At 39.5% G+C, this 15,663-nt stretch overlaps 1 protein-coding gene across 4 annotated transcripts in view; it reads right to left on the bottom strand.

Annotated features, from left to right (window-relative positions):
• Positions 1 to 15,663, bottom strand: part of NNT (nicotinamide nucleotide transhydrogenase) — an 85,772-nt gene that overhangs the window by 52,420 nt on the left and 17,689 nt on the right. For all 4 annotated transcript variants that reach the window (XM_087443260.1, XM_004422792.3, XM_087443259.1 and 1 more), the window contains exons 6-7: positions 12,401 to 12,489; positions 7,900 to 8,087 (exon numbers count right to left, since the gene is read on the bottom strand). In XM_087443260.1, the coding sequence (XP_087299386.1) occupies positions 7,900 to 8,087; positions 12,401 to 12,489 (277 nt within the window). The remainder of the gene's footprint in view (positions 1 to 7,899; positions 8,088 to 12,400; positions 12,490 to 15,663) is intronic.

Genomic DNA, 15,663 nt, shown 5'->3' with positions numbered 1-15,663 from the left:
TATGTATACATGAGGAAAAGAGATCATTAATTATGTAATAGAGAGGATGTGGCAAGAAATTGCTAAACATTACCTATTAAACATTAATTAAACATTGATCTATTATCTAATGAGTCTGTAATTTAGCCAGCCCAGTGGTGCACAGAGCAACGTACCGATGCAACCCATCCATCTCTATTATCCGCTAGAGAGGCTATATGTAGCTGTGGTCACGATCACAAAGAGATTTTGACCCAAGCTTAAATAGTCAAGCAAAGTACTTTATATGTGAGTTCCATCTCTGGAAGTAGAGAAAAATTTTCTCTGCATAATTAATTATTTGCATAAGGAACCAGAGAGAAAGTCAGGCTGGCAAATACTTGGCTTTTATAAATTGATGCCTTGAGATATTTCTAAATGTAATAATTACAAAATAAGATTACTCAACAGCATATTTTAGCAGATTGGAGAAATCCTTAAAGATCTATTTAAAGAAGAAACCTAAAAATAAGAACACGTTTATAAAACTTTTTTAAGGATTAGCTTAATAATTTACCTCTCAAAGCTGCAAAATTCTGTATAGATAAAAATCAAAATTAGTCAAGATTTTACCATGGTTTTATAAGCTATGGGGATCCTCCAAAAAGGAAAACAAGCAACCAGACTTAAATGGTAGCACGAATAAGGAAACATATAATATTCTTATATAAATTATAACATTCTTTGTGTTCCCTTCGATACACGTTTAGATGTACATAAGCTACCAAAATCCCTATAAAAGTAAGCAATGAATATTTATTATACATTCTGATTTTACTAGTTAACATAAAATAATTAAAAGATGATTTCTTAAAATAGAAATAATAGTTTACTTCCCATGTCATTCAACTTAGGTCAGAATGAGGTAATTGACAAAAAAGCCTTAAGGAAATGGCTATCTTCAGAAAATTAAGATAAAAAACAAGTAAGCTACGTTTCTCTCCAGGGAAACCCATGCCAGACGGGCATCTAACGAATGCTGGTTTTGTAACTTCATGAGTATGTCCATAAGCCTGATGATCTCAGGGACGATCTTTAACATTCCACGCAATCCTTGAGAATGTCTGGACTTACTACTGCAAAAGTCAATATGCTTTTCAGTCCTAAGAACCATCTGCAAGACCTGGCATCCTCAATGGAAGAAAGGGGAATTGTTCTACTATTCTATATGCCAGGCCCTACACGGGGTTTTTGCTTCAATCTATTCCTCAAAACAACTCTGCAAGACAGAAATTTTTACTCCCTTTCAGAGATGAGGAATCTGAGGTTCAGAGAGACACATCAGCTGATAAGCAGTGGAACTGGAATTTGAATCTACACTATAGGGCTGTAAATCCATGATCTGATTCCCAATGAATGGATTAAACATAAGCAAATAAAATTACGAAGTGGAGAAGAAGAAAGAGGTTGTTAGCTGCTCACAAAAAATCGTGTTCACAAAAAATCGTGTTTATGATGAGATAAATTGTGTCCTCTGAAAATTCATATGTTAAAGCCCTAAGCACCAGTACCTCAGAATGTGACTGTATTTGGAGACAGGGCCTTTAGAGAGGTGGTTAAGTTAAATGAGGCCACTGGGGTGGGCCCTAATCCAACCTGACTGGTGCACTTAGATCAAGAGGAAATGTGGACCAAAGACCACATGAGAACACAGCAAGACAGGGACCATCCACAAGCCAAGAAGACAGGCCTCCAAAGAAACCAAACCTGCTGACACCTTGACCTTGGCCTTCTAGCCTCCAGAATGTGAGAAAATAAATTTCTGTTGTATAAATCATCCAGTCTGTGGGATTTTGCTATAGCAGCCTTAGCAAACTAATACAATGTTCTCTTATTCCTGGGCACATAGTTAGACAACAATTCCCAGCTTCCTTCACAGTGAAGTTTAGCCATGTGACTAATTCCTAGCAAAAGAAATGTGAGCAGGAGTGAGGTGTGGCACTTCGAGGCCTTCCATGCATACTCCTCAGTGTCCCTTTCCCTTCTGGCAAGCTGGAATAGAGAGAGTGCCCAGAGTGACCTTCATAGCCTCATAATGATGATGGCAATACTGTCATACCCGAATCTGCAGATGACCACGTGAAGGAGAGTTGCCCACCAATGTGTCAACCACCCATTACTGTTAACTGAGCAAGAAGCAAATTTCTATAATGTCTGAGCCATTATACACTTTTAGGTTAATTTGTGATAGCAGCCAGACCACCCTAGCTAATACTGAGGCACAAGAAAGTATAGGGAGAGAGGAAAGAAGGAAATTCAGAAATGCACATGGTGGGAAGTATTGGTTGTTAGCAGTAACTCTATCAGGTGCTGCTTCACCAGAGACAGCCTCAGCCTCCCAATCCTTTTCAACTCAGAGACTGTCAGGGAGGGGAGCACGATGATTCCCAACCTTGCAACAGACTTTTGGAGAAATAACAGACCAAACCAGAATATAATTCTCTGCCATAAATTTTCCTAACAGAATATTTGTTCAATTTAGCCAAGTCACTCATAACTGTGCTCAAACACACTCTAAGAAGTCAAGACTGAAAAATGATCATGGAAAACTCTGTAATTTTGGCATCCTTCTCTTGATAACAAGTTGCCCTATCTTTGTTGAAAGCTACCAAGAAATGTGTAGACAGCATGTGGTTGCCAACCCTTGATGTTGCAACATTTAAGTATTTCTCTCTGTCCTTCAAAATTCTCAAAACACATGAAACTTTGTAGAAGTAGTATTACAAAATTCCAAAAAATCATACAATACATTTAAAGGAGAGGAGAATGGTAGATAAATCAGATTAGTCAGTTAAAAAAAGTTAAATAATTCCAAAAAAGTTGGAAATCACTGATCTATGTAGTTTTGTCCTTTAAGATCGTAACGCTTACAGAAGAAGGAAAAGAACAATCTGAAAAATAAACCTCTACTTTAGGGGAAAACTTTGTATAGTCATCAAAACAATATTATCCTTGAGCCAATCCTGATGGTCTAGTGGTTCAAGCTCGGCACACCCCGCTTTGGCAGCCCAGGTTCGGTTCCCAGATGTGGAACCACACCACTCGTCTGTCGGTAGCCATGCTGTGGCAGCAGCTCACATAGAAGAACTAGAAGGACTTACAACTAGAATATACACTACATACCAGAGCTTTGGGGAGAAAAAAAAAAAAAGAGGAAGATTGGCAACAGATGTTAGCTTAGGGCAAATCTCTCCCAGCAAGAAAAAACAAAACAAATATTATCCTTGTGGAATTTCCCAAATGGAGAGTATATCATTGTATCAAGTTTGAAAATTACTGTGGAAAGTTGTTCTTTTGTACTATATTTCTAATCCTTGCGAAAGATGGATTCAAAGAGACAGGCAGTACCAGCTGGAGAACCAATGCTGATTTTCCAGGAGACTCTGAAATCTCTCAGGTTTGGTCTCATGGAAGAACATCCCTTCTTAATTCTCCAAAGTCATGTAAAATTACCACAAGGGCCCTTTGAGGGGTGTATTCTACAGACCCTAACTGGTATAGACAAAAATAAGAAGTACTGTTACCCTGTTCTGGATTGTGCCTAAAAGAGGTCCAAGTATATATGGCCTAAGGTATTATAATTTATAATCAAACAATGATTATCTTCCTTCCTGGCTGAGAGGACACTTTCTAACTCCTGAACAGACCTTCCACTACTTCCTAACTCTGTCTCCTATGAGGTCTAGCTAACCACCTCAAATTGCAAACTGGGCAAATGCCCTAGTTTTGAAAATTTAAGAAAGCTAGGTTCCCCGTCTTGAAGTAGCCTCTGCAGTGTTCCTATCCAAAAGTGAGCCAACAGAGAGTTCTCTCTCTCTTTCCTTCGATAGCACTGGAAAAATAAAAGGGATTGTACCAATCGAGACCTAAGAAAGGCACCCAGAATGATGAGCTTAGCAATATTTGCTGAGCCACTGTTATGTACAAAGCGCTATGCTAAGTACCCTCCAGGAGACAGATAAACCAAACACTCCTGGTGCATGCACCGGGAGACAGGGCAACTAAGGGGCAGTGAGACTGAACCACTGGAATCTGAGGCACAGGCAAAGTGCTACGAATGCAGAAAAAGGAGTGTTTACTACTGAGTAGGAGATGGCAGAAACTATGGAGGAAGTGGCAACTGAGTTGAGTAGGATTTCAGAAAGCAGAGAAAGGCAGGGACAGCATTCCAAACAGAAGGAACGATATGTGCAAAGGCCTAAAGGTCCTTGGCCTATTTGCGGAGATAACAGCAGCCAGCATGACTGAAATCAGGCCCAGAGAGTAAGAAATTAGTCTAACATGAGGCCTGAAAGCTAAACCAGGACTAGAAACTGAAAGGCAACGAACACCTTACCAAGGAGTGCAAACTTCTTAGCACAGGTAATGCAGGGGAATATGATCCAATCCTGATCACTTTAGATGGGCTTTATCTAATGATGCTGAGAACCCGAGTGGTCCAAGATACTGTCATCATTACTAAACAAAACCCCAGGCTTTCCAATAGCCATGGTTCAGTTACAAAATAAGGGCAACACCTGAGGAGGGGAAAGGGAGAGCTGGAAAGCTGGATGACCCTAGGATGCTTATGATTTTTTAATTAGATGGTCATCAGGAAAGAATTTAATGGAAAAGGTTGTTTCTATCAGGGTAGACTTAGCATGTGCTCCACAGTACTCCTAATTCTCACTGGAATTTAGGTGAAATTTGCCTAACAGACAGTCAGTGCTAAACCACTATGCTTCCTTCTCACCCCACCCAAACACTCCCCTCCCTAATCTACCAATCAGATTTTCAATCTGATTCCATCTCTTCCTGATTAAATATTTCAAGTCTCTAAAAGGGTTCCAGAACAATAGGGATGCTGAAAACCTCTTGTGTCTCAAAAAGTTTAGCAGAAAAGTTTATGAGCACAGCCTGAACATTACCAGACAGCAGGTCTACCTTACTTTTTAATGGTAGCCCCAAAAGTCAAAGAGCTGGACAGGAATGTTGGGAGCTTTCCTTTGTGTGCATAGCACCACAAAATGGGACTGTCAGCTGGGTTCTACCCTCAAGTTACCTACACTAAGTGAAATTCTAGCCATCAACCCATCACTCAACCCAATCTAGGGGGTCTAGATGATGGTGCAAGTATGTGGTACAAAATATCAGGCAGCATAATAACTAGCTGGCTACAGAAATATTTTATTCCATGTACAATCTGCATAAGAACAATGTTATTGTATTTTCAAGCTCACTGACCGATGTGTGCCCAGGAGGAATGAAAATTTATCAACTCTTTAAGATTGCTACTGGAAGCTAGCTAACTGCCCACGTCCCTCTCTCAATCTTCTTATCCATGCCAGGTCTTCAGTACAGCCACGAGGATCTCATGAAAGGAATTCAGCCTGAAGAACATCTGACATTTGACTTAATCCCCTTTGGATCCGTTCAAGGAAAACTTTGGAACAACTTCTGCTCCACGAGTCTTTCAGGAGCTAGACACACCATCAGGTGACCCACGCAGAAGCTCAGGACATAAACCAGTAAAGGTCCAACGCCAAGTACACTGTTTTTCAAAAAGCGTTTGTACCTTTATATAATCTTTCCAATCATTTTTTTAAATGCCCATGCTTTTAGGTTTCAGTCCCCCAGGAATATGAAAGATCTTTAAAAAGATCATCTTCTCCTCATAACATTCTAATTAACTTTCCTCTTTTTTTGGTTTTCAGAAAAGTAACAGAAAGGTCCTTCTCAGACCAGCGTTCTGAGCATGAGCTCTGGGCCGATCTACTGGTCAAGGGCTTCGTGCAAGTTTAATGCACTCTGAGCAGATCACGGCTTCAGAAAAGGCTGAAAGCAGAAAAGCCTCAGTGGAACAGATCAATAAAACTTCTTCAACAAGTTTTCTTTAAGACTATTATGCAATTTGACCTTTTACTAAAGTACATGTACCATAAACTACTTAAAAAAAAATCAGATATTACAGGGGCATAGGCCTTAAAAGTCCATATGTGTTTCATATAAGAAGTCTTGAGGGCCCGCCCCGTGGCTTAGCGGTTAAGTGCGCGCGCTCCGCTACTGGCAGCCCGGGGTTCGGATCCCCGGCGCGCACCGACGCACCGCTTCTCCGGCCATGCTGAGGCCGTGTCCCACATACAGCAACTAGAAGGATGTGCAGCTATGACATACAACTATCTACTGGGGCTTTGGGGGAAAAAAATAAATTAATTAATTTGAAAAAAAAAAAGTCGTCTTGAGTTCTATCACTCACTTCAAGCTTTATAATCAATAATAATTCTATACATGTCTAAATTATCCTCAATTCTTAAGAGTCTGACGGCTAAAACCAGGTTCATGTCCTCATCATTTACTCCATGAGTAAATGCTTTAGCACCCTCTACTGGCCACTTGTTACATCTGGTCAGCTCATAACGCCTTTCTTCAACATGCAACTACCTTTCAAAGGCCAGACGGTGGTTACAGGATAGGCCACCCCATCCTTCAAAACTGAGCCAGAAGTCCCTGCCACAAAAGGAAAAGATGAATCCTGAAGTGCCCTCCTGCCACTGCTTGTTTATGAGTCTTGTTGCTGGTAGATTTCACAAAGACCACCCTGGGCCCCTGGCTTGCCTGATCTGCATCCACCTCCAGTAACCAACCCTCGGCCTCATTTCTACACTCACAGATTCTTCTATAGGCTGAGCCTATATTGCCCTCCTGCCCGTCTGCTTCATCAAGTCAGCTCTGGTGGAATGGGGGTGTCTGGAGAGACCAGCTCACCTATCAAGTATCACCTGGGTAAACAAAGGACAGAAAGAAAAGCTTGGGAGGCATGTTTTCCCCTATAAGCTCATAGGTATGATGCCAATCAACTCCCTGTCCTCGGGTTTATATTAGCCAGATTTGGGGGGGGGGGTACCAGAAAAGAACTTCTCCTCTCCCATGACCTCATGACAAAGCAACCTGTCCTAATTTTCACAGTCCTCTAGAGAAAGCAAATCCCCTTTAGTAGGATCTAGCACAAGTAACCATGAACCCTGTAAGCTCCCGTTATCTTGCCCACTTTCTTTCAGAAAGGAAAAAATTAGAGTCAGCATGGTGTTCATTATTCAATAACAGAAGGAAAGAACAGGAGAAGAGGTAAGACTATAGAAAGTGGAGAGTTTCTTCACTCCCAAATCTTGCTAGACCAACCAACTATTTACTGATGAATAAATGCTGATTGGTTTGACATCAATCATCTATTGAGTGAAAAATATTCTTTAGAAGATGATATTGTAAAGGGACTGGAAAGTACTTCCTGCCATCAGAGAACTCACAATGTGGTTGCAAAGACCAAACATCAAAGGAAATAATTAGAAAGTGACAAAATGTCATATTCTTGAGTAAAAAATATGTACTGGAAATTCCATAAATACATACACATACACATACAAAGTCCCCCTCCACGTATGGAAAAATGATGATCAAAATATTAGTAACGGTCATCTCTGGTGGAATTTCAGATGATCTGTACTTTTTTCCTCCATATTTTTCAGTACCATTTGAATTTCCTACAATAAGAATGTAGTATCTTAACAAAGAGAACACAAATAAATTAAATATTAATTTATCAAGGGTGTAAACAGAGGAAATTGCCTACGAATATTATACATAGAATATGATCTATGAATGCAGTTATACAAAAATACACAGAAAAAAACTGAAAGAAAATATACCAAATTATTAATGACCGTTATCTCTAGGGGCCACAATGAATTTGTCTTTTCCACTCTTCATGTGCTTTCTCATTTTCTAGCGCTTTTATAATAAAAATTGATTTTTACTTAAAGAAATTCGAACGTTAACTTTTCACCCTTATTTTACAATACCATTAGTGAACGTGTCTGACTGATACCCACTGACTTGGTGACACACCTGGAATAAGCGCTGTGCTGATCAGGATGTCCACCTCCTTGCACTGCTGAGCAAAGAGTTTCATTTCGGCTTCAATGAACTCCTTGGACATCTCTTTTGCATATCCTCCTTGTCCTTCACCAGATTCCTTCAAGTCCACCTCTAAGGGCTCAGCACCAAGAGACTTGAACTGCTCCAAAGCTGCAGCTCTGGTGACGATGGAAGGGAAAGCAGTGCTTATTTTAGGCCCCTGATACAGGAGTCAAGATCATCATTTACATGTACATTTTTTTTTTCTTCCCCCAAAGCCCCAGTAGATAGTTGTATGTCATAGTTGCACATCCTTCTAGTTGCCGTATGTGGGACGCAGCCTCAGCATGGCCGGAGAAGCGGTGCGTCGGTGCGTGCCCGGGATCCGAACCCAGGCCGCCAGTAGCAGAGTGCGCGCACTTAACCGCTAAGCCACGGGGCCGGCCCTACATGTACATTTTTAAGAAGAGCAAACTGTATATACTCAAAAGTGGAGACTTTCTTTTGATGTCTCTGACTGGACTGCTGCAATATTTTTCTACAGGCAGATAACACTTTTATGATAATATTTTTTTCTGGAAAAAAAAGCTATTAGGAATTCCACCTTCTGCTTAGTTAAGTTACAAAAGGAATCTCACCATTGCCAACTCTAGTAATCAATTATGTTTCTTGTGTCCCCACTGTCAATGATGATGTGAGATCTGACCTACATTAACATTTTACATCATTCATATCACTCAAGTAGAGGTTTTTCATTTGTAAATGTTATGATTTATGGGGATTTCTCCCACATAAATGACTCTTTTACTTAGAAATATTTTAACAAAGTGATTTTTGCCTCCAGTCCTCATTAAATTGTTCAAAAAAAGCAACCTATAAATGGTAAAATGTGAAGAGTCAACACATTTAAGTTATGTAAAAATACATTCAGTTTAAAAATAAATAACTAAATGCTAGCCAACCTCTGTGTACTGGGTGGAAAACCAGAGCCAACAAAGATCTCAGCTTTGTGGTGGACAATGTGTTTAACTCACCAACATCCATCCCACTACAGTGAATCCCAAACTTTCCTGATGACAACCGTCACTCCAGGTACTTGTTAAAAATTCAAATTCCCAGGCCCCTTCCCAGCCATTGAATTAGAATCTCCAGCAGAGAGGCCAGAAGCTATATTTTTAGCAAGAGCTGAAGGTAATTCTAGCCATCAGGGAAGTTTGGGCAACTGTGGTCTGAGCCCGTCAGTCACTAGCAACTGTCACGCTCAGGGCGTGGACACAAAGGTTAGGACATAAAAGGCAGGGCGGAAAGGACACGGTTGAGCAAGAGGTTCTCTCCTTTCTGCTGGGTTGAACAAGGAAGCCTGTAGCCAGGATTGCCTGGGGAGGTCAATTTGTGTCACAAGGGAAATCAGCCAAAGCTGAGGACAGCAGAGGGGAGAGAGAGAAGGAACCTGGCCCTGTATAGCACCCATGAGCTACTGACTCACTTAGGAGAGATAACGCATTTTCTTATAGTTTAAGCCAATATTCCTATTGGTATTTCTAGTCAATCAAAGAGATATAGATCTTTAAAGTTTTAGAAACGTCTACTATTTTTAATGAAATAAGATGAATTCAAAGTGATATGTAGGGGTGTGTGTGTGTATAAATATATATAAAATGATCCTGATTTTGTTGAAAAGTTATCTACATAAAAATCTGTAAGATATTATACCAAAAAATCATTAGCAATTATATTTGGCTGAATTACAAAAGATATTTTTATTTTCTTCCTTACGTTTCTCTGTATTTTTCAATAATGAACATGTATAATTAGAAACACAAATGCTATTTTTGAATCTTTGCCTTCAAAATAATTTCATCATTTAAAACTATTATATCAAAATTTAAGGTGTGAATTTCTTTTGACCCGAAAATTCCATTTCTAGGAATTTTTCCTAAGGAAATAATGAGATATCTCCAAATACATCTGTTCTTACATATGCATATATACAGTATTGTTTATATACAGTAACAATGCCCATTTATAGAAGACTAGTTAGATAGTCACCGTACTTCTGCACAGTGGAATCCTATGCAGCCATTAAATATATTTGTAGGTAAGTAAAGATCTTCATGATCTACTGTTAAGTTTAAAAAAGAAAGTTAAATAGTACTATTAGTAAAATTACATTTTTAATTAATGTATAGAAAAGGGAACACATACTAAAATGTTAATAGTTATCTCTAGGCAGTAGGATTTTAGGGTATTTTATTTTCACTTTTTCTACATTTTTATAGTTTTCTGAATTGGGGGAATAAGCATGTATTATTTTTATGATGAGAAAGAAACTAGATAAGTTATAAAATTGATTGTATTTCCCTTTATATTATGTAAAATAGGGCTAATTATCCTGCTTCACAGAGTTATTGTAAAGAACAAATAAAACAAAGCATATAGTACAATGCCTGGAAGAGAGTAAGCGTTTAGCACAGGTGTCTGAAAACTACAGCTCTTGAACTGCCCAATGTTTTTGCAAATAAAGCTTTATTAGAATGTACACATACACAAAAAGAAAGATAAAAAAGAAAGCAAAGCTTTTATATTTCTAAACTTTGTAATACAGGCATTAGGCAGGATACTACTATTGTTACGAGGGGAATCTCCTAGCTATTATTTGAAAAAATTCAAAAATCACACCCCTTTAATACCACTCGGCAATGAATTGTCCTTAAGTGTGTAGGATGCTTAACTGAAAATATACACCATTCAGTCTCCCAACAAAAATTTATAATCCAGTGTATTTTCCAATACATTTGGATTTCATATTTATAATATGATACCAATCCCCTGTCTCAAAATAGTGATTAGAATTAATGAGCTGTAATTCTTACAAATGTAGTATATCAGTTGGGCCACATCTTTCTTCATTGTGTACTTGAGTTATCTGAACAAACAATAAAAATGGACTTAAGCAATAGCCATATTCCAGCTGTCTACTCTGTACACAGTCTAAACCAACAACATCAATATAACTTAATAAATTCTCAGTAGTTAACCCAACATTGAGTTTTAAATCATCTCTAAGTCAAATATATACATTTCCACTTTAATACTACTATCCACTACAACAAAAACTTGAAAAACCTGCTTTCTCCAGGCTTGGAGGTATTCAAAAACTTCACATCAGCAAACATCAAAAATTAAAAGATAAGACTAATGACATGCTTAACTCTGGCTATCCTTGGCTTATGCCCTGGTTACTTCAGAAATGCCTTTTCTAATTTCAGCAGGACAGCTTTTATCAGTACATCATTTCTCTAACTCCAGGTGAACACTGTAAACCACATTCTTTTTTTTTTTTTTTTGAGGAAGATCAGCCCTGAGCTAACATCCATGCTAACCCTCCTCTTTTTGCTGAGGAAGACCAGCTCTGAGCTAACATCTATTGCCAATCCTCCTCCTTTTTTTTCCCTGAAGCCCCAGTAGATAGTATGTCGTAGTTGCACATCCTTCTAGTTGTTGTACGTGGGACGTGGCCTCAGCATGGCCGGAGAAGCGGTACGTCGGCGCGCACCCGGGATCTGAACCTGGGCCGCCAGTAGCGGAACGCACGCACTTAACTGCTAAGCCATGGGGCCAGCCCTGTAAACCATATTCTATGGAACATTCTTTACTCTGAAAAGTCACAGTCTTTCCAACTTTGAATGGTTGCATTTTTTTTTTTATCATTCTAAATTCAAGATTAGCAGTGGTATTATTCCTCTACTGACCTCAACTGATAATAAATAACTACAAATTTCAACCTTGAAAAAGTACTGGAACACATAAATGATAACAATACTCAATAAGCATTTAATAAAACCTAATATCTAGTGTCTTCTGAAATGAAGAATAATTCTAATCAAACTTCTCTTTAAAGAAATTCTATAAAAATGTTGATATGTCTGCTTTAAAGAAATATACAAAGAACATAATCAAGTCCTTTCACTCAAGGGGCTCTACTGTTGCCCAATCAGCTTTATCTGCTCCCATCTATTCAAGACAGAGCACGCCCCTCACCACTGCCCCCGAGTCTGTTCTCCAAGATGTCTCTTACCCTACTCTTTCTTCATACCAACAAACATCTTTGTTCTTACTCCACCTAGTGCCTAAACGCATTCCAAAATAGAACACGGCAGAGCAACATGTTAGAAAGTCAGGAGACAGAGAACTCTGGTCCCATTGCTAGTCTACATGAAAAAACAAAACTGAATGTGAGTAGTTAGTTTTGAATTCTTTTGTTTTTTTTTAATTATTCTGCTGTCCTGAGTCTGGGTTCTTAAATTTTTTCCACTAAGTAATACTTTTTCATTTTGAGTTAACTTTGAGAAAGTAGAAACATTTTTAAATGGAAAGAGCATATAGAGCAGTTTTCAATGTGCTACTTCCATTTCTAAATTCTAAGGACAGCATAATATCCACCTGAAACAAAATGTTTCATCTTAACAGCGATCACTAGTAAAGCACTCACCTCGTGTCAAATCCTCGAACAATCGCACCCATCGACTTTGCTGCACCTGCAGAAGCAAGGCCAGCAACACCACCACCAACTATCAGAATCTAGGGAAAAAGGCAGAATTGGTATGTTTTAAATAAAGTTCATTATCAACTGATTACGAAAAATCATCAACTAATAGCTATCAGTGCCTGGTACACAGTTAGCATTCAATAATATACCAGGTGGTGCTGGCGGTGAAGACCAGCCCTCAATAAATGTACTGAGTGCGTGGACTACTCTTTAACTGAACCACCACTGTTTCTAAAAATTTGTCAAAGGAACAACTGCTGGCAAAGGCCAAAAATCTTCACGAAAAATAACCTGACAACCAACATCTCAATGTAAAAGCTACATAGAGCAAAATCAGCATTATGTATATGAAAGAGTAACAAGCTCTTTCCCACTGTATCAAAGCTACTTCTACTAAAATTCCCAGTCTAGCATTCTAGCTACTGCTCCTCTCTCAAATTTTAAGGTTTTTCTATGTTCACAAAATATTAAAATAAGTTTCAAAGATGGGTACAACTTTGGTGAAACATCTACTCCAACCTCCATTTCGAGCTGAAAGGAAAAGCAGGTGACCAACCACCTAATTTTGAATGAATTGTACCTGAAATCCAAAGCAATGTTAACTAATCTCCCTAACCATGGAAGGATCAGAGCCAAGAAAACCAAAGAATTCCTCAGAAACAAGAGTCTCCCTCGCCTTCTAAGAAACAAAATAAGAACGGTGTTGTCTCCAGTCTAGAATGGGCCTTCCAGAGAAAAGTCCTATTATACTTCCCAGTCAATTGATGGCAACTCCTTGTTGCTGTAAAAAAAAAAAAAAAAATGCCACCCACATTATATAAACAGCGAAGCTTATAAATTGCCACCCACCCATCATGCCCACACCTCCTTCTGCCTTTTTAAGAAAACTAGACTAGTGGAACCGTGCTCCAGTGACCCCTAGGCAGTGTCTCAAAGATGATGCAAATTGATCTTGATGGTGATGGTTTGAAGTAGGGGGCCATCTACAGGACAAAGACGGACCAGAGGGAACAAGCAACAAGCAGGCTCTGGGCTCCAAGGCATCAACCCCACTCCACATTCCAAAGCCTCACACTGCTAAAACAATGAAATAAAAATAAAATAAGTAAAAATCACAGGACTAGGCCAAGTTATCCTGAATCAAGAAATAACAAAAGACTCCATAATGTAAAACACAGAATTGCACAAGAATAAAGCAATGTAGATCTTACAAAAGGAATTTACTCTTTCACTGCAGCATAGGGTGAAGAAAAAGACAGAGATTAATAGTCAGAGGGCCTAGGTTCAAACCCTGACTCTGCTACCAACTAGTTCTGGGTGACCTTGAGCAAGCTGCTTAGCATCTGCACTAAAACAGTCAAAACACCTTCCCAGGAGGTTGTTACATTGAATGATGGAATTGAAAGCACTGACTGCTAACTGGCACACAATAGACATATACTCAAGAAACAGTAGGTTAAAGGCAAGAGAAAGGAACCACCTTTAGGAACGTTCTTAATTTCCAGTCATATAACCTGTTCTTCCTCTCCGCTTCTCCATCTCAGTAAAGGGCACTAACTGCGTACACAATTGTTCAAGACAAAATAGGCAGATCATCTTGAGTCCTCCCTTTGCATATATTTCCACCTCCAATCCATCAGTAAGTACTATTGGTGTTAACCCCAAAGATCTTCCAATCCGTCCCCTTCTCTAAATCTCTATTGCCACCACCTTCCCAGGGCACTATTCCTGCAATCAATTCCTAATAGATCGTGCCTTCACTCTTCCCCCTATTATCCATTCTCCCACAGAACAGTCAGATGATTTCTTTGTCACCCTTATAAGATAATAGAAAATATATATAATTGTCTCTGGCCCCAGTTCCTGGCACAGAGCTCCTAAAATTCTTGTAATTTCCAAAGTGAGAAGAGCACTAGGAGCATCTTTTGTTGTGATATTTGGTCTTTGACTTTGGTTCCTGACACAGGGCTCCTAAATCCCTTGGAATTTCTTAGGTGATAGCAGTGTCTTTTTGTTCTAATGAGGTGACTCTTGGTGGGCTCCTGGATGGGGGCGGGACACCAGAAAAACCAAGCCATCATTAGAAGCTGGGAATTTTCAGCCCCACCTCCCATTCTTCAAAGAGGGGAAAGGGGCTGGAAATGGAGTTAACCATCGATCATGCCTATGTGATGAAGCCTCCATAAAAATCCCAGAAGTACAGGGTTCAAAGAGGTTCCAGGCTGGCGCACACATGGAGGTACAGGGAGAGCGGTATGCCCAAAGAGGGCATAGAAGCTTTAGGCCCCTTCCCACATACCTTGGCCTATGCATCTCTTCCATCTGGATGTTCACCTGTATCCTTTATCATATCCTTTTATAATAAACTGGTAAACAATAAGTAAACTGTTTTCCTGAGTTCTGTGAGCCACTCTAGCGAAGTAATCAAACCTGAGAAGGGGGTCATGGGAACCTCCAATTTATAGTCGATCAGTCAGAAGTACAGGTAACAACCTGGACCTGTGACTGGCATCTGAAGGGGGGTGGGGGCAGTCTTGTGGGACTAAGCCCTTAACCTGTGGGATCTGACACTATCTCCAGGTAGATAGTGTTATAATTAAATTGTAGGACACCCAGCTAGTGTCACAGAATGGCTTGGTTTGGAGAAAACCCCCACACATTTGGTGACCAGAAGTGTCAAAAGTGAAGTGTTCTATGTGAAAGTAAAGGAGAGACATAGGAGCAAGAGTGAGTTTTGCCAAAACAATCCTAAATCAGACATTTCCCTCATCTGCAAGAGAATCTGAACTCTATAACATGACTTATAACAGAGGCCCCACATCATCCAGCCCCAATCTACCTTTCCAACATTCTCGCACATCACTCTCCACCCTGCTCACCACCCTCCAAGACCAGTGGCTTTCTTTATGCTTCTAGAACACACTGAACTCCTTCCCATCTCAGGGACTTTTTATGTGCTGTTCCTTTTGCCTGGAATCCTAAACCCCTGGTTTCTTTCTTCCCGTACATCAGGTCTCAGCTCAAATGTCAGAGGAGCCTTCCTCATCACTCTAACTAAAGTAGCTTACTCCCATGACTCACTATCATATCATCATGTTCATTTCTTTTATATCTAAAATTATCTCATATATTTATTTGATTGTTTATTTATCTCCTCATTGTGGCCCCTACTAGAATTTAAGTTTCACGTGGCAGGGATCTTGTTT

The sequence above is a fragment of the Ceratotherium simum genome, chromosome 18 (genome assembly GCF_057802395.1).
Source record: "Ceratotherium simum simum isolate JZ-2026a chromosome 18, ASM5780239v1, whole genome shotgun sequence".
Taxonomy (NCBI): Eukaryota; Metazoa; Chordata; class Mammalia; order Perissodactyla; family Rhinocerotidae; genus Ceratotherium; species Ceratotherium simum.
The sequence above is the reverse complement of the archived record's forward strand: the minus strand, read 5'-3'. Positions and strand labels throughout refer to the sequence as shown.